The sequence below is a fragment of the Harpia harpyja genome, chromosome 6, assembly GCF_026419915.1.
Source record: "Harpia harpyja isolate bHarHar1 chromosome 6, bHarHar1 primary haplotype, whole genome shotgun sequence".
Classification (NCBI taxonomy): Eukaryota; Metazoa; Chordata; class Aves; order Accipitriformes; family Accipitridae; genus Harpia; species Harpia harpyja.
This window is the reverse complement of record NC_068945.1, coordinates 29,200,640-29,223,669: the sequence shown is the minus strand read 5'-3', so window position 1 is coordinate 29,223,669 and position 23,030 is coordinate 29,200,640. Positions and strand designations below refer to the sequence as shown.

The 23,030-nt window shown below is 43.0% G+C and overlaps 1 protein-coding gene across 1 annotated transcript in view; it reads right to left on the bottom strand.

Annotated features, from left to right (window-relative positions):
- Window positions 1-4,277: 4,277 nt before the first annotated feature.
- The window catches only part of EP300 (E1A binding protein p300), a 65,786-nt gene continuing 47,033 nt past the window's right edge, over window positions 4,278-23,030 (bottom strand). The window contains exons 20-31 of the mRNA XM_052788970.1: window positions 22,456-22,536; window positions 20,379-20,435; window positions 18,857-18,934; window positions 17,690-17,757; window positions 16,108-16,258; window positions 15,607-15,753; window positions 15,072-15,185; window positions 13,170-13,335; window positions 12,379-12,543; window positions 10,135-10,296; window positions 9,407-9,688; window positions 4,278-8,081 (exon numbers count right to left, since the gene is read on the bottom strand). Of these exons, the coding sequence (XP_052644930.1) occupies window positions 5,847-8,081; window positions 9,407-9,688; window positions 10,135-10,296; window positions 12,379-12,543; window positions 13,170-13,335; window positions 15,072-15,185; window positions 15,607-15,753; window positions 16,108-16,258; window positions 17,690-17,757; window positions 18,857-18,934; window positions 20,379-20,435; window positions 22,456-22,536 (3,706 nt within the window). The 3' untranslated portion in view covers window positions 4,278-5,846. The remainder of the gene's footprint in view (window positions 8,082-9,406; window positions 9,689-10,134; window positions 10,297-12,378; window positions 12,544-13,169; window positions 13,336-15,071; window positions 15,186-15,606; window positions 15,754-16,107; window positions 16,259-17,689; window positions 17,758-18,856; window positions 18,935-20,378; window positions 20,436-22,455; window positions 22,537-23,030) is intronic.

The following is a 23,030-nucleotide window of genomic DNA, read 5'->3' as shown; positions in this document are numbered from 1 at the left end:
GGCTTGTCCAGTCCTCACAGTTCCCTCCGCCCCGCTCCTCTTCCACGTGGGCATCGATGATACCGCCGGAGAGACCCAGAGCATATCAAGTGTGGCGTCATGGCTCTGGATGCAATGGCCACGAGTATGGGGGCTGAGCGGTCTTCTGCTGGTGAGGGGAAAGTACTTGAGGGGGAACAGATGTAGCCTGCAGGGCAACAACTGGTTGTGCAGCTGGTGCCAATAGGGATCCAGCTTTTATGACCATGGGACTCTCTTCAAGGATCAAGGACTGCTATGAAGAGATGGGATCCACCTGACCAAGGAGGCAAAACCGTCTTTGCTAAGCAGACAAAGGCTGCCCAACCTGTGGAGAAGAGCTTTAAACCAGGGACAACAGGTGAGGGACAGGAGAACTGACAATCAGGTGAGGAAGTGATGGACTGGCTTGGCAAACAAAGGTTACAGTGTGATGCGGACAGGAAAGACGTTGAAACCTGGCAGACAGGGGCCCAGCCCACGTGTATGCATGAAAACAAGGACGAGCTGGGAGGACAGCATCCTGGGGAAAGCTCTCGTAACTTTTCTGGGAAGTCAGCACATCTGTGTGCCTCTCTGAAGTTCCCTGCTTTCAGCAATCCCAGCTCCCTGAGACCAGTGGGAATGTCTGGAGCAAGGGAGACACTCTCAGTGAAGTAGAATCAGATTAGAGAACATTTAAACAAACTAGGCATGCTCAAGTCCATGGAACTTGACCGTTGCACACCCAAGTGCTGAGGGAGCTGGCTGATGTTGCAAGGCCACTCTCTATTATCTTTGAAAGGTCATGGTGATTGGGGGAAGTTCCTGAGGAGTGGAAGAATGAGACTCCTGTCTCAAAAGAGGAGAACCTGGGGAACTACAGGCCAGTTAACCTCACCTTAATCCTTGGGAAGGCAACAGAGCAAATATTCCTGGAAACCATTTCCAAACACACTAAGGACAAGGTGGTGAACGGGAGTAGTCACCATGGATTTATGAAGGGGAAATCATGCTTAAGCAACCTGACAGCCTTATGTGATGACTGGCTTGGCGAATGAGAGGAGAGCAGCAAACATTGTTTGTCTTGAATTTACTTAAGGCTTTTGACACCGTCTCTGAGCACTTCCTCACAAACTGAGGAAGTATGGGCTAGATAGACAGCAAGGTGGGTTGAAAGGTTGGGATCACTGGCACAAAGTCCAGTGGAGGCAAGGCACTAGTGACATACCCCAGGGGTCAGTACTGGAGACAATACTGTTTCACATCATCTTCATTAGTGACCTGAATGATGCGGCAGAGTACATCCTCAGGAAGTTCACAGATGGTACAAAACTGGGAGGAGTGGCTGATACACCAGAGCTGTGCTGCCATCCAGAGGGACCTCCACAGGCTAAAGGAATGGGCTGACGGGAACGTCACGAAGTTCAATAAAGGGAAACATAAAGTCTTGCCCCTGGGAGGAACAACCCCATGCACCAGCACATGCTGGAAGGCAGCTTGGAAGAAAAGGGCCTGGGGGTCCTGGTGGCAAGTTGAACAACACGCCAACAACATGCCAACAACATGCCTGTGTGCCAAAGGCAGCCAACGGCCTCCTCGGCTGCATTAGGAAGAGTCTTGCCAGGAGGTGGAGGGAGGTGATCCTTCCCCTCAGCACTGGTGAGACACACCTGGAGCGCTGCGTTCAGGTCTGGGCTCCCCAGTACGAGAGACATGGACGTAGTGGAGTAAGTCCAGCAAAGGGCCAGGAAGATGATGAGGGGACTGGAGCATCTGTCAGATGAGCAAAGGCTGAGAGGGGTGGAACTGTTCAGCCTGGAGAAGGCTCAGGGGCATCTTATCAATGCGTATAGATACCTGGTGGGGGGACTACGCAGAGAGGCTGTGGCACCTCCATCCTGGAAATATTCACCTGGACATGGGGCCATGCAACCTGCTTCAGGTGACCCTGCTTTGAGCAGGGAGGCGGACTGGGTGATCTCCAGAGGCGCCTGCCCACCTCAGCCATTCTGTGTTTCTGTAATAATGAGTGGCTCTGTGTAGAATAGGGTATCTATGATTAAAATAGGGTAAAAAATAGGGTATCCAAATAAAAAAAAAAAAAAAGCAGTATAGACACATACAGTCACAGGACAGTACTGGAGGTCCAGGGCTATAAGAAATTCACCAGTGGCCAAGTTGTCAGCAGGGTAAAACCAGTTTTAGGGGTGACAAAGAACAAGTATGCAACATATGGAAAACAATCCATAAACAGGAAATTTGTATATAGTGTGGAACAATGAACCAGGAAGGTGTAGAGTATTATTTACAAACAGAAGACCCCAAGACTGAGGGAGAAACCATAAATATTATACTACTTGCCCTGACAAACTCACTGTAAGCGCTCCCCACCTGCAACGTCAGTCATTGACCCTAGGACCCAAAGGGGCATTGGAAGGGGTAGACATTAGAAAGTTTACAGCACGGAACTGCATTATTATTTGACTGTAAGCATTAGTGTCATTGCAACTGGACAATAAATCTTTGATTGGATTGCTAAAACTTTGGGTGCGAGTTCTTTTTGCTGGTCCAAGAGTCTAACAAATAGGTGGGAAGTGGAACAACCTACTCTAACTTGGACGCAACTGGTTGGCAAGAGCACACAGCAGCGATACAGATAACATCCTAATTTTGTTGTTGTCCTCAAGTCCTACCAGTTCCCCAGTCAGCCATACTATTTCCCCAACAGGTGGGTTCTGGTTCTTCAGTAGAATCAGGGAAAGCAGAGGTGGAGGGATGCAGGAGAAAGGAACCCCATGTGAATTCAAGACCATTGATCATCCACACCATGTCAATAAAACATTTGAACTTGGCTCAGAGACAGCATCTACAAAGAGGGACAAAGCAGCTGTGCTGTCACCTAAAGTGCCTCGTGACATCTTTTAAGCAAGTCACTAGGTTGGCATTCAAAGTCAGAAGACCTGTAGCTCTCTGAATCCAAGCTGCTCTGCAAGGTCTCGAGGCTTCCCCACTTCAGCGTGGGTCAGATGCTCCCCTGCAGGCCAGGACAAATTCAAGACACACTTTGTGTGCTAACATACAGGCACAAATAAAAGCCGCGTGCCGAGTTGGGATGCACGAAAAGCATGCAAGTCAGAAAGCTGGGCACACTTTACGCTTCACTAGCCAGCATGCGGTCAGAAGGAATTTTATTTATACTCCATCCTGAGAAGCCCCCCAGGACTGAAAGGCTTTGCTAAAACTAGGCTTTGCTTGGGTGGGGGGAAGGAAGAGGAAAGCTTGCCACGATTGGCATGGAGAACAAATCTAACCATCCCAGGCGGCTGCCCTGGCATTCAGCATGTGGTTTTTTGTTTTCTGCTCCCCTTTAGAGCAGGTCAACAGCACTCCCACCCAAAGCAGCGGGAATTGTGGGCTTGGTGCAGAGCTGGTCTCCACCCCCCCAGGGGTGATCGGTATGAGGATTACCTAAGGGAGAATACCAAAGCACAGTGCTGCTTTCCTTAAGCCTCCCAAAACTTTCTACCATCTTGCTGATGGCTTGCTACCAAAAACCTTTTTATAATACAAGGTTCATGGTCCTGCTTGTGTTTATATCCAAGTATCAAGCATTTCACTCCCATTTTCTAACAGCCTCTAACAGCCGTTCACATTGCAATACACCATTGCTTTTGTTTGGCACTGGGCTGGGGCTCCCAAATCCATCCAGGCTCCCCCTCCATCATCTTCCACCAGCAGTCTCCTGAGGGCAGCTTGCTCACGGTGTTATTGGTCTGGGCTTTGTGGGTGCAGTGATGCTCACAACACAGCTGGCGTTACGCAGATGGTGTGCTCTGGTCACATCTGGGTCTTCCAGGTGCGTAATGCCTGGTACAAGTTATTCCCTAGGCACCAGCACTGTATATACACACACAGAATAAGGCTGGATTTTGGGAAGCCCTCAATGGACCAGGCGCATACATGGTGGGTGCCCAGCCAGCGCACAACACCCGACATGTTCTCGCATGATGGGATTTAACTCCATGTGCACACAGCTACGGGCAGCACGCAACTGGGTTTCCTTACCCGCGCTCCACAGCTGAAGCATTTCTGTTCAGGAAATCCCCCCGATATATATAATATACGGTAACCAACCACATGCCCTATGGCTGGCAGATCAACCAGATTCAACACGGGGGTGACGGGGCACCCAGGCGCCGTCTCGCTGCAGTGTCTGTGGGACATGCACACAAGCTTACCTCATGCTCACACGTCAGTGCCAAAAGGTGTACAATATATTCCAAGTGAAATAGGATCTTTTAATATCACATATCCAAACAATAGTTCTCATTTCAAAATGCAAAATAGGTCCTTTGAAGATCAGCTGCTCCCAGGCTGTGTGAGCAGGGTGGGGTACAGATGACTGGCACAACTGTCGAGGTCAGACCTCTTTTCTTTGGTAAGATACATGCCAGGAACAAACGCGAATGCTGAGTTGTACCAAAAGTGTCCATTTAGAAGACTAATTATTACTCCACGTCCCTTATTAGAGATTTGCATTTTAAAACAGTCATATACATTAAATAGCTCTCCGACATCTAAATAGCCAACATTTGAAGTAGCATATATTCTGCTACCCCCACCATTTTAAGAACAAGCAACACATGTGGGAGAGAAGGGAAACATTAAAAACAGGCTGTCTGTCTCACACAGTTTATTTAACAATAGGTAATAAGAAATCAATTTTTAACAGTCTATACAGTGATCGAAAGTTCATATTTATAAGTAATCAACTTTAATTGCATGATTTACAACATTTGAGGGTTTTTTGCTTTCTATTTTCAAGTTTTACAGAAAGTGGGAGAGGGTGGGAAAGGGGCATGGGAGAGAAAAAGCAAGCATAAAGAAGAAAACCCAGGGACTTTTTCTCAGGTTAAAATCATCCCATTGGAACTGTTTCTTACCCTCTTTTTATTTTTTTTTCCTTTGTTAGATGTAAAAATAACAAAAAAAATTCTTTCAAGAAAACAGAAACCACAATATATATACTACATCCATTTGGCAGCTGCCCCTGTGTATTTGCAAAAATGTTGTCTTCTCTCTACATGTACAAATTATTTTAATACTTGAAGTTTTTTTAAGCTCAGACTCTTGTATAGAAAATTCTTGGAGGACAAAAGTAGACTTCAGGAGGGGACTGAGTTATTTAATATTTTTACATTTTTCAAAGAATTGACATATTTCCAACCAAAGAGGAAAAGACTGGTATTTATTTTTATATATATATATTTATATATGTAATGTATTTTTAAAGCAACATTAACCCCTTTTGTCCTCCGGTTTTAGGAAAAGGTTCTCCTGTGGGTTTTTTTTTTTGTTCTGTTTTTGTTGTGTTTTTTTGCAGTGACATGAAGAAAAACCAGAATAGGGAAAATGTTTACCATCTGCCTCAGTAAATAATAACTATCAATATTACATATTTTCATTAATTTAAAAAAAAATAAAACCTATTGGAGGCATGAGGAGGGCATCCTTTGGTGAACAGCCAAAAGACCACCCTCTTCCCCTGACCTCCCCAACGCACACGAGGAAAAAAAAAAACCAAGAAAAAGGACTGGTTATGATTCCAGCCATAACAAAAATATATTCTTTGTACTCTACTGTCCCTCAGGTTCGTTGTTGGTTTGTTTTTAAAACCACAAACTACTGCTGCAGAGTTCAGATGTGTCCCAGGGAAAAATGTTGTTTTAGCTAAGAAAGATTCAAAAAAATTTGTCTTCAGTACAAAAAGTCTTGAGAAAATAAGTTTTTTCTTTTCTTTTTTTTTTTTTTTAATTTTTTTTTGCTCCCAAAATGCTACAATGTGTCTAGTGTATGTCTAGTGTACTCTGTGAAAGGTTTGAATTCAAGTCCGAGTTCTCGGAGCTGAGCCCCAGTTCCGTGGCGCTTGTACCATGGAGGCCTGCCATGCCGGGATTGCTAGCAAGCTGGGAAAGCATTGCACTCTGGTCCGGGCTGGCAAAGTGCCCTTGATCCATGGGGTTAGCCTGGGCAGCTACCAGTCCTGGATGTGGGGAGCTGGTCTGCGGGGAGACGTGGTGCGGAGAAGGCTGCGGCTGCATCCGAGGGGATGGGCTGGAATGGGGGGGCTGGGACTGGGGCCGCGGTGAGGGTACAGGCTGCGGAGAACGCACTTGATTGGTGAGCGATGAAGGGAGCTGCTGGCCCTGGAGGTGCGGGGACTGGGCCTGATTGGGGAGCATGTGCTGTTGGGGGCTCATAGGATTGGGCTGAGCTGGGGAGCCCATCTGCTGCTGAAGTAGCCTCTGCTGGAAAGCCTGCTGCAAACTGGCTCCCGTCTCCGCACTCATCGCCTGCGGAAGCTGGCTTATTTGTCCCATGTTTCCTTGCTGCATCTGCTGCATGTGATGCTGCATTCGCTGCTGCTGTTGCTGCTGCTGCTGTTGGGGATACCCGACGCCCTGGGGCTGCTGAAACTGGTTGTGGTTGGCCATCCCCGGCCCCAGCGCTGGTCCTGCTCCCTGCTGCTGCTGCTGGTGGCGCTGCTGCTCGATCATCTGGTGCCGTCTCATCAGGAGGTCTCGGAACTGGGGAGCCATCCCCGAGTGATTCATATTCATCTGCTGCGCCTGAGGATTCATCCCAGCCATGGCCTGCTGCGGCTGCTGCTGTGGCTGCTGCTGGGGCATGCTGGGCCTCTGCACTCCGGCTTGCATGGGGTTCATGTTCTGCATGGCTGGGTTGGGGTGCACCCCTCCTTGCTGCCCTTGCATGGCCTGCTGCGGCTGGAGGCCTGGCTGACCCTGAGGGATGCCGGGCTGACCCGTCATGCCCTGGGGGTTCTGGGACCCCGCGTACTTGGCGGCCCGCTGCTTGATGAACGCAGCCAGCAGCTGAGGATTGGAGTGAAGGATGTTAAGCACCTGCTGCTGCTGCATGGGCGAGCTGGGAGACCTGAGAGTCCGCAGTAGGTTTTGTAAGGCCGCCTGGGGCAGAGGGGGTTGTTTGGGCTGAGCAGCGCCAGGTACCTGACCCATCCCTGGCTGAGGTGCCATATTCATCGGCTGACCCGGCTGGGCTACTGACATCATGGATGGCCTCTGCATTCCTGGCTGCAGCTGAGCTTGGGGTAGGCCCCCCTGCACCCACGGTGGCTGCTGCTGGATTCCCGCCGGCCCCATTCCTTGATCTATGTGACCACCGGGACCTCTGCCTATCTGTGGAGGGTTCATTCCCATAGGTGGCATCTGGGGCATCTGGTGCTGAATCGGCCTTTGGAAGATCTGAACCTGTGCCATCTGACGCTGGGTCTCCGCTGCCCGCTGGATCTGCATGGCCATTTCCACCGCTGCTGGAGGAGGGCCCTGAACTGGTGGTTGAGGTGGCTGGGGTGGAGTTGGAGGAGTCACCTGGCCACCTGCCTTGCCCTGGGACACAGCGCTGGGGGGCTGAGTTCTCGGCATGGTGTAGGGCGGCATACTGTTGGGAGGTGCCGGTTGAGGCTGCGAGGCAGGCTGGGACGGAGGCTGGGGTTGTGGGGTTTGTGGCGTTGGGGGCTGCTGGCCTGTCGGAGTTGTTGGCGTGGCCGGCGTGGGCGAGGGCAACCCTTGCTGCTGGCCCACCACGCCGGTCCGCTGCATACTCGCCATCCTCCTTCGGAGCATCTGCGCCTGTTGCAGGCGGTGCTGAAGCTGCTGCTGACGGAGCTTGTGTTTAATGTTGAGGCAGAAGGGCACCGGGCACTTGTTCTCCTGGCAGTGCTTCGCATGGTAGCAGCAGAGTGCAATGAGTTGCTTGCAGATGGGGCACCCTCCGTTGGTTTTGCGTTTGCAGCCTTTGGTGTGTTGGACAACCCGTTTCATCTTCTGACAAGATGGCAACGAGCAGTTGGCATTACGACACTGGCAGGCATGGACCAGAGACTGGATACAGCGCTGAATGCTCAGGCGGCGGGAATCACCGGGGCTCTGGGTGGTTGCAGTCTGCTGGTTGTTGCTCTCATCATCTAGACCGAGGCCTAATTTTTCCATCTTGTGGTCATGGTTTTTAGTGTTATAGCAGGTGATGCACAGGTCATAATCCTGGAAAGACAGCGAAGGGAAAAAGTTATCGGTGTTCCTGAAACTCCATACAATAAATAAATGATGTCATGCCACCTCAACAAATTACTCCCAGTCTGTTCCAGGGAAATTGTTGTTCTAGGGAAAAACTCAATCTTTCATGCCATGTTGAGGTACTAGAGAAGGAATAAATCCAAATTATAGCCAGGGAAAATATGTGGGTGTTAAGGGTGTCTGAAATCTATACAAATACATGTAGCTTGAAAAACAAGTTTGCTCTGAGCTACTAAGTCGCACATTATTCAGCTGGGCCAGAAAAATCCCTTTCTTTCCTGATAGGAAAGGAGAAGAAAAAGGCAAGGAACAAACAGCTGCCCATCTGCTGCTGCTTCAAAAGAAGAGGGCAAGAGTGGCAGGAGAGGTACCAATTTTCAAAGAAGAAAGGAGAACAAAAGCTGCATTTTCAGTTTTCAGGCAAATTAAACAGCAGAGTGTGCTGACAGAACAGAACAGCATTTACATTCTGTGAAAGCAACAGCACGAGTTTGGGCTCAATAATTGATCTTTAAGAAAAAGATGTGACTCCTCAGGATTCACTAATACATAGGAAATTTAGAATTTATTTTCTGGTATATACAAGGAAATGGGAGCATCAACTTTAATCAGAGCTTTTCAGAACTGCATCTGAGAGTCATTTACTTCCAGCAGGTTAAAAAAAACTAAGTTACAAGCCAGAATCAAGGTTAGTCCAGCTTCTGGAGGGCACAGCACTGACCCAGGCCACTGGACTCAATCTTCAAACACGCTGGTATTGCAAACACTTCTGAAGACAAAAATGCTGTTTGCAGCATTCTACAGAGAGACAACAGGGTAGTGGAAGAATCACCCAAGTACAGGAATATGACTTCTAGCATAGCAAAACCTCTATGCCAGTAAACCAATGGAGAGCCCTATTTACAGAAATACTGCAGCACTACACTTCTGACTCTGGAGGAAGACAGCATTCAGTGCTCTTCAGAAAAATCAGCTGATCCTATCGTTACAGCTCAAGCAGTTGCTACAGTTCCCAACTGCTTAAGCAGCAGCACCTTAAATGAACTACAAGAAATACATTTCTACTGCAGTTCTCCACAGCTTGAAAGTAGAAGACAAAAATCACGCCAAGTAGTGGACTAGTAGAATGGCTTGTTACAGAAAACGTGCCCTCTCCTTTCTTTCTGAACTGCCAGAGGATGAGCTGTACAGATCTTTTTCCATCAGTTAATGCTGAGAAATTAGTTCAGGTAAAGAGCACTCTGGGCACAAAGATACAGGGACACAAGTAGGGAAAACTTCACCAAGCATACCTCACAAACGGTGCAGTGCCATCTGGTCTCCACATGATGCTTGCACTCATTGCAGGTGTAAACAAAGCGGTCTTGGCTCTGGGTATGCAGTTCCACCAGCATGCACATGGTTGACCACTGAGCCCTTCGTAGTGAGGAGAACTCCAGGTGCTTGTCTCTAGCAAGTGTTAGGAAAGCATCACGCCCATCCATCAGGTCACACGGAATGAGTGGGTCAGGCTCAACAATGGGGGGCAGGGAGTTGGCTGCAGGGCCAGCAATGAGACGGATGACAAAGAAGACCTGAAAAGTAGAAAGACTTAATATGCCAGCACTTATCAAGATGTTTTGGTCACCAAACTTCATTACACAGAACGTACAATTCCAGGACCAACTAACACTTGAATGCTGTGCTGCCAGGGCGGTGTGCTTGTAAGGACTGGGAAATTTCAAACCTCTGGCTGCCCCGCAGGTTCACTTTCTTCAGAAGCATTAGGTAAGGAGCGCTGCACTGAACAGTAAAACTGTTGTGACCATCTAGACTGTTAGGAAGTTCTGTACGAGCACAGTTGTATTTATCCCTGATGCCCTCGCAGCAGAGTGCCCAGACTTACTGGTACTTGTCTAGTGTTTCACTCAATTCTCCAGATAAAGCTGTATAATTTACAGGGCACAACTCTGAAGTATCAAAGCTTTGTACACCTCTCTACTTGAGTAAAATAAATATTTCTCATTCTATCAACTCTTACCTCCTTGTGCTTCTCCATAGTGGCATACAGCTTTTGGGAGAGGTCATTGGACACATTGGGCATGCCAGGCTTTTTCTTATTGCCACGGCTCAAGCTGCTCTTGTTCTTACTTGTCTTCTTATTGTTCTTCTTTTTGGCATTTTTGCTGTCTCCCTTGCTCACCTATTAATTTTTAAAGGCATTTTATGTCAGGTATCTAAGTCACAACACATTTTATTGCTTGCACATCTTCTATAACTGCAGGACAAAACACACTTCACAAAAATTTACTCCGAAGACACTTAACAAGGGTCCCCTGAAACATTAATTCCATTAGAATCACTCTAGAACATATCAAGATCAGCAATACATAGTTCTAAAAATATTAAAAGCATAAACGCTCAGGAGGTGCAAGGGAAACGTTATTTACTGAAACCCGTTTGCTATAGTTGAACACTGAAGAACCTCATGGATAATCACAAAAGGGTTCAGCAGGTGGCTTCCCAATGCAATTCAAAACTAAAAATAACTGAAAAGTACAACTGATATTGCACTAACCAGAGGCAAGACAGACTTAATCCACCTAGATTTAGTTTGTTACAGCTCTCTGACTGATTTTTATTTTTTAATAGACTGCATTAAACCGATTTTGGTATGAAACTGTTCTTCTGAGTCCAAAAGGCATTAGCAGTGTAATTTCTAGTATGCACCTTCCTCCTGTGTCATATCCTGCATCAGTTGAACAAAACGAGTCAGCTTAATTTCAATTATAATCAATTAGCAAAGAACAGTTTATTCCTCTCTGTGCTTCTCAGAGGGCCCCTCAAAACACTACAGCATATGATGATCAAGGATCAAAGCAATTCTTATCCAAATAAGCATTTTTCCTAAGCTTAAAATAACTTTGACAGGATGGAAATTTCCAGTGAACATGAATGGCTATCACTTCATTTGAGAGTACAGTTTATTATTGCCTCATTTTCAAGAAGTGAAACATGGGGTCAATGAAGAGTTAAAACTATCTTTAATAATAAAGGTTAAATAGCAGTATGCTGCAAGCTTCCCCCACCGCAGGGTTTTGAGGCCAAACTGCTGTGAAGGATCAACTAAGTGTTGACCAAGCTCACACACAGACCTAGGCAACTCCTCATGACTAGTTTCTGGTGTATTAGAGAGATAGGAACTTAACAGCTATGCCAAGCGGAAAACAAACTTTAAATAATACCTTCCTAAGACAGACATTAGTTAATGCAAATCTGGCATCAAATTGCCTAATTCTCAGGTTACTCTTGCACTTAGTTTATTTGAAGTCCTTGAAAAGAGGTATTGCAAAGAGCAGCACAGGAGATCCGTGAATTCTAGCTGTAATGTTAAACCTAACTTTTTTGATCCAAAGGTCTTCTAGGAGAAAGATTAATCCTAAACCCCAATAAAAATCTAGTATCTAATAAGGTGACGAAGCAGCAGTGTTTAAACAGAGTTAACTAACAAGTACTACTGTGTGAGCAAAACTACTAACCTTATCCTAGATTCACCACCTCTTCCATAAAAGCTCTGAAGATCCAAGGATAGACAGATGCATGATTTCTACATCTGTTCATCTTCAAATTTATTGTTGAATTCAGAGGCATACCTTTTTTTGTTCTTTGTGGAACGTGAAAGCACAGTTGTTGCACGTTCTCCAAAAAAATTGCACAGGATACCAGCAAGAGATTTCTCTAGTTTAAGCAGCCCAACAACAGTTCAGCAGTAATTTGTACTTCAGATCCTCAATGCCTTAAAGCTTTCTACTAAAAAAACCCTACACAGACTAAACTACTAAATCACAGCGCTCTTGTTACTTTCTCAGAACATGATTGGTATTTTGGTATTATAACACCTAAGTTAGAAAGAGAAGACTTAGCCACTATTCAAAAGCTAAAGCTTAAGGAAAAAGCTTCCAAGTCAGGCTGAGATTGCAGCATGAACATTGATAATAATTGGATTTCAGCAGCAAAATAGTCAACTAGCAGCTGGTTCAGTCTAATTGACTTTGGTAATTAGTTAGGTTTATAGCTGTATGAACAGCCACTGCTCATATGAATGTAGCTTAGTGGTATTTTAACAGCTCTAATTTATAAAATGTAAAATTGAAATTGATATTAGAGTGAAGCTAGAAAGGTGAAAAAGCCAGTTAACCAAAGCGCCTAGGCCTCCCCTTCTTTTTTTAGCCATACGTAATCACAACTTTTACATTAGATTATGAAATAGCAGAAGCATTCTTACATCTGTGCTTTCATTACTAGTGTTTTCTTCTCTCTTCCGTTCTTCTTCCTCTTGCTCTAGTTCCTTAATGCTCTCCTCTAGGACGTTAGGCCAGAAATCCCCTTCAAAGTAAGGTAGCTCTTTTGCACTTGTTAGACGATCTTCCGTTGCCTGCTTAAATATATCCTGAAAAAAGAGCAAAACACTTGGTTACCACTATTACAAGTCACATAAGTAAAGACAACCTTTTCAGTAAGCGATAAAAAAAGGCACCAGCAGATCAAACAAAGGAAAGCTTAATATTCAATGCATTTTATGAGAGCACATTCTAAGTGCAGATTTAACACTGCATCAGTTATCCCTTTGGCCAGTTTGGGACAGTGGTCCTGGCTGTGTCCCCTCCCAACTCCTTGTGCACCCCCAGCCCGCTTGCTGGTAGGGTGGTGGGAGAAGCAGAAAAGGCTTTGACTCTGTGTAAGCACTGCTCAGCAATAAGGAAAACATGCCTGTGTTGTCAACACTGTCTTCAGCACAAATCCAAAACATAGCCCCACACCAGCTACTGTGAAGGAAATTAACTCTATCCCAGCCAAAACCAGCACAGGAATAATTTCAGATCTCTTGCTAGAACGATTTCAGAAGCTACACGCTTTGAAGAGGATGTATTTTAACTCTAAACTTTTAGTGCTCAATTCACTTAAAACTAATACAGTAAACTCCAAGAATCAGGCACAATGCATAAGGCAAGGAAGAAACCAAGACAAGACTCGTCAACCCCCCCCCCGCCCCATACAAACATACACTTAACAAACCTTGTAATCATGGACAATGCGCTCTGACACAGATTTGTCCAGCATCTTTTTGTACCACTCTTGCAGTCGTTTGGGTTTGGGTATCTTCTGGTCAGGAGGATGGCAATGGAAGATGTAGTCATCTCCTTCACTAGGGGGGCACGCCCAGATGTGTCCAGTAGTATACCTAGCATCGTTAGAGAAAAAAAGTACATGTGGGCTCTGACAATTAACACTAGAGCTTGACCTCCTCTCTGCCACGAGATGGAGCCACCACAAAGTTGGCTGGTGTTACCAGATGGACAATAATTATAGCTCTCCAAGATTTTAATTCTAGTGCTCATTCCGGCTTCATTCATGTGATAGCATTACCATCTTTTCACTATTTTTTTAAAATTCAGTGCTATATGTGGAGTAGTTTATGAAGTGTGCGATTTTTCCAGTCTAGATAAAAATCAAAGCCTGATATAGACCTGCAATTGCCACCTCCCAATTAACTAATAAGAGAAAAATGGAGACTAGGTATTTCAGCAGTAAAAGCCAGAATTCTTTCTCCTTGAGTCAGTGCAGTCATTCCTTATCTCGCAACATTTTAAAGACAGATTTACTTAAACACGCAATTCACTTTTCTACTGGTTTTTAACTTTGAGGATCCATTTTAAAACGTTTCACAATTCTATCTGGGAATAAACAGTCACTGTCAACCTGTGCTATTGGCTGTACAATCCAAGTACTATGAAGACAGATGACATCCAAATAGTAGCAGCTGCAGAGAATATAATACCACAAAGATCACTTCTTCATCCTCAGTTCTTCTCTATTAATTTTTGAAAAGAACTCCAGTAGGAGGAATAATCAGATCTCAAGTTAGAGAAAAATAACCATCCTTGCCGTGTTGAGAAACAGCTTTGCAGAACCCTACCCAAACCCTGGGAACTGCAGCCAGTTGTCATTCCTTCTGCCTGAGAAGGGAGAGATGATACTGCGTGACCAATATTGTTTTTCCAAAATGAGAACCTGATGTTACCCATTAGCACAGAAATCAGCATTAAGTAAAACTGAGGCCTGAGTGCTATGCAGCAATTTTACAGACTCACAGGTTAGAAAATACACAACAAAAGGCAGAAAGAAGCCTAACGTATGCCTTTGAAGTACTAAGGAATGTATCATCTCACTGAGATACTGAAGACAGTACCACCCACCTCCCCTAATTTTTCTCCATGCAACTGCTCTAAACATAGCCCCCAACAATTTCTTCATGAATAACTCTGCCAAGCTACAGCAGGTACTTTGACAATAGATTTGATGTTTACTTCACTGCCTTTTCTACTTCAGCAATCATGGTCATTTAATTTCCACCCTTCTCATTTCTTCAGTTGTTCCATGTTCTCTTTTGTGCTGTCCCAAGTACTCTCCTCTTTCTCTAACTTTTCAGTTTCTCACAATTTCAACCACTCATTCTGTAAGAGAATTCTTCGTGGCCTTACACAGCTGTTACAGAGTTAATCAGTACAGACAGAATACACTTACCTTTCTCCTTCAAACATGGGTAGGAACTTACTTGCCTGCCTAAAGGAATGACCTGATTAAAGCAGTGGCATTACACCCAGATGGCACTAACAACAAGGCCAGCAAAATTTTTATCGTCCAGATAAAAAGGCTCACTTTTTCTACTTAGACTTAAGGAAGTTTTACGTAAGCTTGGAAACCTAAAAATATCTGAAGCATAAGCCTCTCCTGAAAAGCCTGCAATCCCTTTTTGTCTTTTCTCCTTTTCAACTATGCACAGTTGTTGCCAAGTTATTCTATCACCAGTTGATATTTAGGCACCATATTCTGAACAATAGGATGTAGTAATTTCATTTGCAATAAGAACTACCTAGCATAAATGCTGCACAGAAGAAAATATTAAAAAAGACTTACCCTAGTTTCTTGACATATTCTAGATATCCAATTAGTATTTCGTGATAGACAGCAGTCCTCAAGCATTTAGGCCGGAAGAAATGAACACTGTCAAGGTAAGATATATACACTCGCCTAAAAAAAACCAAAAAAGGCATGATGAGAAGCAGAGATTTCAAAGTAGTTCTACAAGTTTATTCACGTTATTTTATACATTTGAAGCATCCAGTACAATAGCAATCTTCAAAGCCTCTGATGCTAATTTACCTCTAGAAACTCAGCTTTCTTTTAATCCTAGCCTCATCTCTCTAAAACTATCCAATCCCTTCCTCAAGAATACTGACAACTGATCCTTGCGGCAACACTGTCTGCCAGCCGGCATCCCCAGTAAGAAGCAACTCTACCTGACATATGCCCTACAGAAGCAACTTTGTTTTTAGAAGCTAACAGCACTGAGTCTTCACACATACAACAGTGAAGCTCTATACAGCACTTTGGAAGGTTCACTCAACTGAGACGGTACCAAAACAGAATAAACTTTCACGCAGTTCCTCACCTTTGATTGGGTGGAGGGCAGTCTGAGCCATACTCCTGTACATGCATCCCAAAGAAGCACAAGTCTACACCATCAATCTCCTCAAAGGCAAAAAGCGCTTTTGTTCGGTAAGGGAAAGACTCAGCCATCTCTCCGCTGTCTACAAACCTGCAGATTACAGAGGGTAAAGAGGAATACCAAATATATTCACATGTTGGAGAATACATGTCACTAGGTAAAGGCAACAATAATGAAGGCTGCTCTAAGTGTAATTTTAGTGCCATTTTAAAGCTAAATGCTTACAGACTACTCAAATACAAGGCATCCACTTTTTACTATGAAAAAGATGATGCTCATCACAACTAATTAATATGCTGCTGTAACATCTGTTTGTCAAGAAATGGTCAGTGGTGAGGTTTTGAATACAACAGTCTGTTTTTTCGAAATAGCAGCATACAAGTAAATTCAAATAGCTTCCACCTCGCCCAAAAGAAAGCAAAATTAGAAATGGAAAGAACATACCTTGCTTTCATTCCTGGTTTTACTTCGACAGTTTTGTCAGATGCGTGTACCACCCTAACTGTAACCTCTCCTGCCTCAGGGTGATTCTGTCGTCTTAGGAAATCATTGACTCTGTTCTCCAAGAAGGTACCAAGTCTTGTAGCGGGTAACCCTGCAGGAGAAAAATACAGCTCTAAATACATACAAAACTGAACTGTTCAAATGTGATTATTCAGATGTTAAATGAAAGGTGACTTTTAATGCATGCAGGATGTTATCATAAATTAAAGCTTTATCTTTAAACACTAACATTTCTAGATGGGGTGAGCTGCTTTTCACCTGCAGGCACGTTTGTGATTTATACGTTATTTAAATGAAGAAAATATGTATTTCAGCCCAATTTCTATCTGTCTTAAAAGTCAATCTCCATTAAGGCTCCTCCTGACTAGGAGCTATTAGTTACTTAAACTGGATTACAAAACACTGCTCTCAGACATAGCTTCAAGAGCAGACGTTGCATTTGGAAGTATAGCCACATTAGCCAAGTTAGTCTCTCCACTTACCAGAAGAATGTATTTCAATAATGGAAAGAACAAGTAAATACAACTGTATCTGCAAGTAATGTAGTTAGTTTAGAAATTTCTCATTTTCAAACAATCTTCATACAAAAGAAGTACAAGCGTAACATTAGCTGACAAAAACCTAGAGCTGAAAAGGAGTTTAAGGCTTCTGGTGTAACAGGGCTTGCCTCACTGCTGTCCATTACTTCTGGTAGAGTTACATATCTGCCAATCAGCTTTTAATTTTTCCAATTTGACACCTTTCAGTAAAGCATCACTATACTACATTAAGTATGCAATACATACAGGTTGCTAGAAACAAAAACTGAAAAAAACTGTATAAGAACCCTTGTGTTCTTCCTGCATTCTTGGTGAATCTAGGGAGTTTTGATTTTGGAAAAAGATTCAGATGTTGAAACCAGTCATTGAATGGTTTGCTGAATCTTGATGCTATTGGCTGGCTGGGTTTTTTCTTTTTGTTTTTTAGCAGAAATGTAGATACTCACTATCTGTAAGAAGTACACCAACCTAAGAAGCTTCTGAGGGACTTATTTTGTCTTTAGAACAGATGGACAATGACTGCACAGATTTCCTCCTACACTGCCTTCCAATCAACTGCCTTGATCAAGAGGAAATGTCTATAGAGTTTTGTCACCAGGTGATGCAACCTTTACCTCCATCAAAGCTTTTAAGAGCAGCAGTAGTCACAGTGACCTGAACATTTTATCATAAGTTTAAGTCAGACTGCAGTCACACAGCAACTATTTCCCAATGCTATTAATACTGCCATTGAGATAAAAGGATGTGTATCTTGCGTTAGCAGTGCTCTAAAACTGTACATTAACCCTCTTCAACAGACTATTAACCAACAACACCTGTGAATGCAAACATTCTGAACATCACGGAACTGATGTGCAGAACTGAGCAAAAGTATCCTCCTTTAACTCAAAAAAACTGAAAAAAGTGCAAAACGAGCATAAAACCCACCCCTTCCCCATTCTTTAATTATTTAAGATTTATTGGTGCAAGTGTCAGAATCTTACTTTTAGCAGAGAATTTGTTCTCTTTCCTGGTTCGTCCTGTTTTCTTTAGGCAGCCATCACAGACAAAGCTGAAGCAAAAATAGGAGAACGTGAAAAACCACCCCAACTCAGACCATAAAGTTCCTTAGCATCATATCATTAGAAGCAAAATCTTTCACCAGATCTTATCTGGTCTGGAAAATACCTTAGCTGAAATTTGAAATAAAAGACAGCACAAAGAACAGTGCCAGCTGAAATGGCCCAACTGTTTCAGAGCTGCAGAGAAGGATCTAAGCTCCAGGGGGTGCACCTCCTGTCAGTCACCCACATCACCACCTGCAAGCCCACGAAACAGGGTCTCCACTTGCAGGTCTAACAATTTTGGCTTAAAGTATTCTTGGAACAAATAGTCTCAAACTGTTGTCTCTGATGAAGATGAGATACCGCAACACATAAAGCAAAAGGCTGATTTTTTTTTTCTAAACGCTCAAGTACACTGTTAGCATGAAATGATGGGCAGATTCTTCCTCAGTTACAGGACATCTACCCTATTCTGCAGTAATGTGGATGGGACAACAGAATGGTAAGTCATAGCTATCTTGTCAAGAAAGGGAACATTTAAGCTCTTACAGAGCTTTATCTGCATATAATTTATCAGCTTCTTTAAAAAGCTTTTAAAGCAATCAGAAGAAAAACCAGTATGTTGATCAAGAACTATGGAGTATCTAAAGAAAGCTAAGATTGTTTTTCAGATTTAATCTGATAACCAAGGTCAAAAAACTGACTTCACCTGTTTAATTCTGTAGTTACAAATTTTTTTGAAGATGACAAAGCAATATGATTTGTACAGAAAATAGATCAGTATGAAATTGTTACCAGAACTAAAAACATCTTCTCACAAAGGACTAGTATCTTTAAACATAAAAGGCTGAAACATAAGGCTGAACGGCCCTCTTCCACACAAAGGAATGTTATAAACATGTAAGATTAGAAACAACTTCACACATAACACAGTAAGATATGATGTCTAAATTCAATGTTACCCTATAGACTCTGTAAAATTTTCAGGTGGGAATGCAAATTCTTCCATTAGACACTCTTTTAAATATAACCAGTATAAGGAAGTTTATGCATTAACTCTAGTAAATCTATCATATACCCTCTACTTAAGAAGGAGAAATTCCTCACCCAGAAGGCCAGATTATCTCATTATGAAGAACACAAATCTGGTGCATTTTTCTTCCACACTCTATACATTCAACAAATCTGTAGAAGGAAAAAAAGGGGTAAGGGAAGCAAGGTTAGTAGTATCATTACTTGCTTGTATATTTTGTAATATTTTATTAGAGGAGTTCTAGCACTTAGGCTCTTGAGCCTATTTAACATAGAAGGCACATCTATGCTGAGAACAGCATCCAGAATCAATTAAGAATCTGTCAGCTCAAGTCAGGGACACATTATTATTACTGTTTCCTTGCCTTACTGCCATCCACTTCACTCATTTTTTAAAGTGAAGCCCTTCTAACAGTAAAATCTGTAAACTGCTTGTTGCTATAATGAAGAGAGGAAAATGGATTCACAGGTGTCAGAAGTGAAGAACCAGGAGAAACAGTTGGCTGTTAGTTGCCCCACTATGCTTGAAGCCTGGGGTACATTGCAAATATACTGCAGAAAGGTGAGAAGGAAGAAAACACAAGGAGTATGAAAGTCACTTTCAGAAGACTAGCAGAGGTTTAAGGACAACTGAGGTAAGTGATGTGATCTACTTCACACATATTGGTGAATATAATTCTCAGAAATACCTAAGGTTGCTTCATGTATCAGGACATTATGACTCCTTTTGAACATGTCTATTCATAAGAGTCTGAGACTTTGAATGAATAGCTGTCATTTATGTAGAGCATATGGTATCATACTGTTAAGTTAGGCTTGTATTCTAGCACTAGGCTGTATCTTCACTGTAACAAAGGGAAAGAGAAGTTATGAATCAAGTTACTATTCTCTCCTTCCCACAGCCCTTGTAAAACAAAAGAACAACTGGCTGACCCTTATGGCCTTAGAAGGATGGTGTGGGAAGAATACAAATCCTTTTTGCTCATTCATTTGAGAATGAAGATAATGTTTGCAGAGTAGCAGTATAGGTGTATAATGCAGGACCATGTAAAGTGGCTTCAAAAAAACCCTCAGGAACACGAAGAAAAGCAGCTGAGTCACTATCATAACTCTATTGAATGTCTACAGTTCTGCTTCCAGAGCAGCGTAGAAGAATCGGCTGGTTGAAATTTAACAACTTTTCCTTCTACTACAGCTGCCTGTAAAATACGACAACTAGAAAAGCCAACAGCACCAAAAGAGCTACTGCCAAATGACTCAAATCAGTCCTGAGACTTGAGCATTTGCCACAACAGGGTTTCAAAGCAGAGTTATCTGCATTCATCCTTCTGTGGAATCCACATTCAAGACAACAAAATGCAATAATTTCGGCCCACACATTCAACGTTATGTATTTCTCAAGTACAGCTGTGGTGGTTTGGGTTCTCAGCACAGAATGCCAGATATACTGCTTACTGAGCAGCCCCTGCCAGTTAATAGAGCTACATGAAATTTGGAAAACATTGAAAAACAAAGCTGATAGTGAATGAATGACATGTCTTTTACAAAATAATTACGATGAAATGAGGAACATTCAAAGTGTGACAGCATTACTTACAGTTCAGGGTCCAGTGTATCATTTTTCCTTTTTGAAAACTGTTCTTTGTTTATCGTGCTACGGAGAAACAGGCAATAAAACTCAGTTTTAACACAGGACAACATACATTCATGCCATACCACACACATCCACACACCAAGACAAAACTTGCAAGCAGATTTTTTTTAAACAGTCACTGGCACTGCAGGGAAAGGAGTTGCATTTCACAAAAGTGACAGACAACTAAAGTACACGCCACCCTTAACTCTGCCCATGGAAAACATTCTTTTCTATGGGACAATAGCTTGTAGAGAACCACATTGCTCCCTTATTCAGTTTTACTACAGGATAAATCATAAAACTTGCTGACAATCAAGTTCTGGGCCAGTCTGATCAGTATTTCACAGGGAAAGGACCACTGGATATGCCTCTCTGATAGTCTGAAGGCAGAGAATTCCAATTATTTTTGATTACTGAGAAAGGTAGCTTCTCCACAGCATTTGCAAGGCTAGAAATTCCATGTTTTTGACAGTGAGGTCCGGGTATCTTTTACACCAATCTGGTTCAAAATAGTCCAGAACAATCATACAATACCTAGATCTCTGAGAATTTACACCGAAGAGGGTGCTGTATAACATAAGATCAGTACATGCCTCTCTGAGAAGGAGAGAAAGTACTTTCTTACCATTGCTTGTGTTCAAAGAGCTTTCGATTGTTTTCATTATCGGAAAAAAAAAATTGTACCCAGCACCTGTGTTTCTAAATCTAGTGTAAAAATCAAAAGCACTCTATGCTGCCTTCTACGCTGACTCAAAGGTTTGTAGCAAACCGTTCCAACTTACACGTATGAGAAAGATGGTACTCTCTTAGCAGCTAAACAAAAATTTTATATATAAACATGAATTTATTTGATGTTTATTTATACACAGATTTACAAGTATATAGATACTTGCTTCTCTCATACGTACTTCATATGCCACATCTCCTATTAACAAAACTGGACAATATTGATTAGACTTTGGGTCTTTGCTTATACTAGAGTAGTAATCCATACTATCCTCAGGGACATGGCCCATTGTACTGACCAACATAGAAACATTATTTCTTCCTTTTTCCTTCCAGAAAGGCAGAGGTACTCTTACATCTTCCCAAGCCCCAATGGATTCTTTCACTACTGTTCTAGATACATCCATCAGTGCAACCAGGATTTGCTAACATGCACTAAAGATGACTTCTACTTCCAGTGAAAGTTAACTCAGTTTGTCCCATGACCAACTTTGACAACTCTCCCCCTGGCTTCAGACTTTCCCAAGTTCCTCACTTGCTTCTATCCGCAGTGTTCCTGCAATGCCCTCCCCCAAAGAGCTTTCTTCAGCAGCTCAAAGAGTAACTGCTTGGCACTCATTTGTCCCTCAAGGGCTTCCTTAGTCTCCCAAAATTCTGTTTCAAGATTTTTTGGGGGAAAGTGTAAGGAGGGTACAGCAGAATGAAAGACTGTCCCAACAGTTTGCCACCAGCATGGAAAAGGCAACTAAATTCATGTACTGCCTTTTACTGTGATCTCCTCAACAACTGCACACATAAGCAGATGGCATTCCAACAGCAAAATATTTGTATGGCAAAAGGAAGTTCCCTGCTTCTGATTTGGATGAAAAACAATCTGAAGTTGAATACAAGTTTAATAGCATAGCCAGTCTATAAACAGAATGGTACATTTGACTATTTCAAATTGTGTTTGTCACCTACCTGCCTGCAGGCATGCATGGTTATTTTTCTGCAGTAGAATACTTCCACATTCCCTGCCCCGCCCCCCCCCCCCGCAAAAAGCAATTCTCTTCTTTCCCCTCTATTGGTATAGTTGCAATTTTAAGCACTAAGTGCTTATTTTACACTATAGTTCAATCAGTCCAGATTTTAAAGAAAAAAAAAAAAAAATCTACAGCACAAGTCCGGGCTTTTTGAAGAGTATCTGGTCCACCTTCTACTGGCCTACAAACAGCAAGGGTTACCTAAAACTAAACTCCTTCTCTTTGAGAAAACTCTATAGACTATAATACAGCTTATGAATGCACAGCCTAAGCAAACACAAATAACTCACGTTTGAGGTTGTGATGGGTCATCTCCCAGAGAAACGCTCTCCCCTTGGATTTCATTGAAGCACTTCTCACAGAAATGATACCTGTCAGCAAGAAGGCCATATTTGGGTGAACTGCTCCGTCCACACAACACAGCCCAAGTCAAGCAACGGAGCCACCAATCACAGCAGGCCAAGGAAGGGACAGGAGCAGAGAGCAGGTCATCAACGGCGACAAGGATATTCAATGATGCAGATTTATGGGCCCCACATTGTGTTTGGTTGGTTTGGTTTTTTGTTTTTGTTTTTTTTTTTTTTTTTTGCGCAATCAAAGCCAAGTGCAGACAATGACAAGCATGAAGGAGAAATAAAAAAATAACACACACACGAACAAAGAAACAGGGGTTTGCAGGACAAAACCAAAAACATAGAAGCAGGACAAGACAACACAAAGCAGAAAGCCAAGGCAAAGCACAGATTAGCATTAAATCTCTCAAATGGGTTCACAAGCAGCAAATGATTAAAGCAAATTAAACACGAGTATTCCATTTTAGCATACCCATACCCTCTTCATTTTAATAATCCATGCCACGTACAGC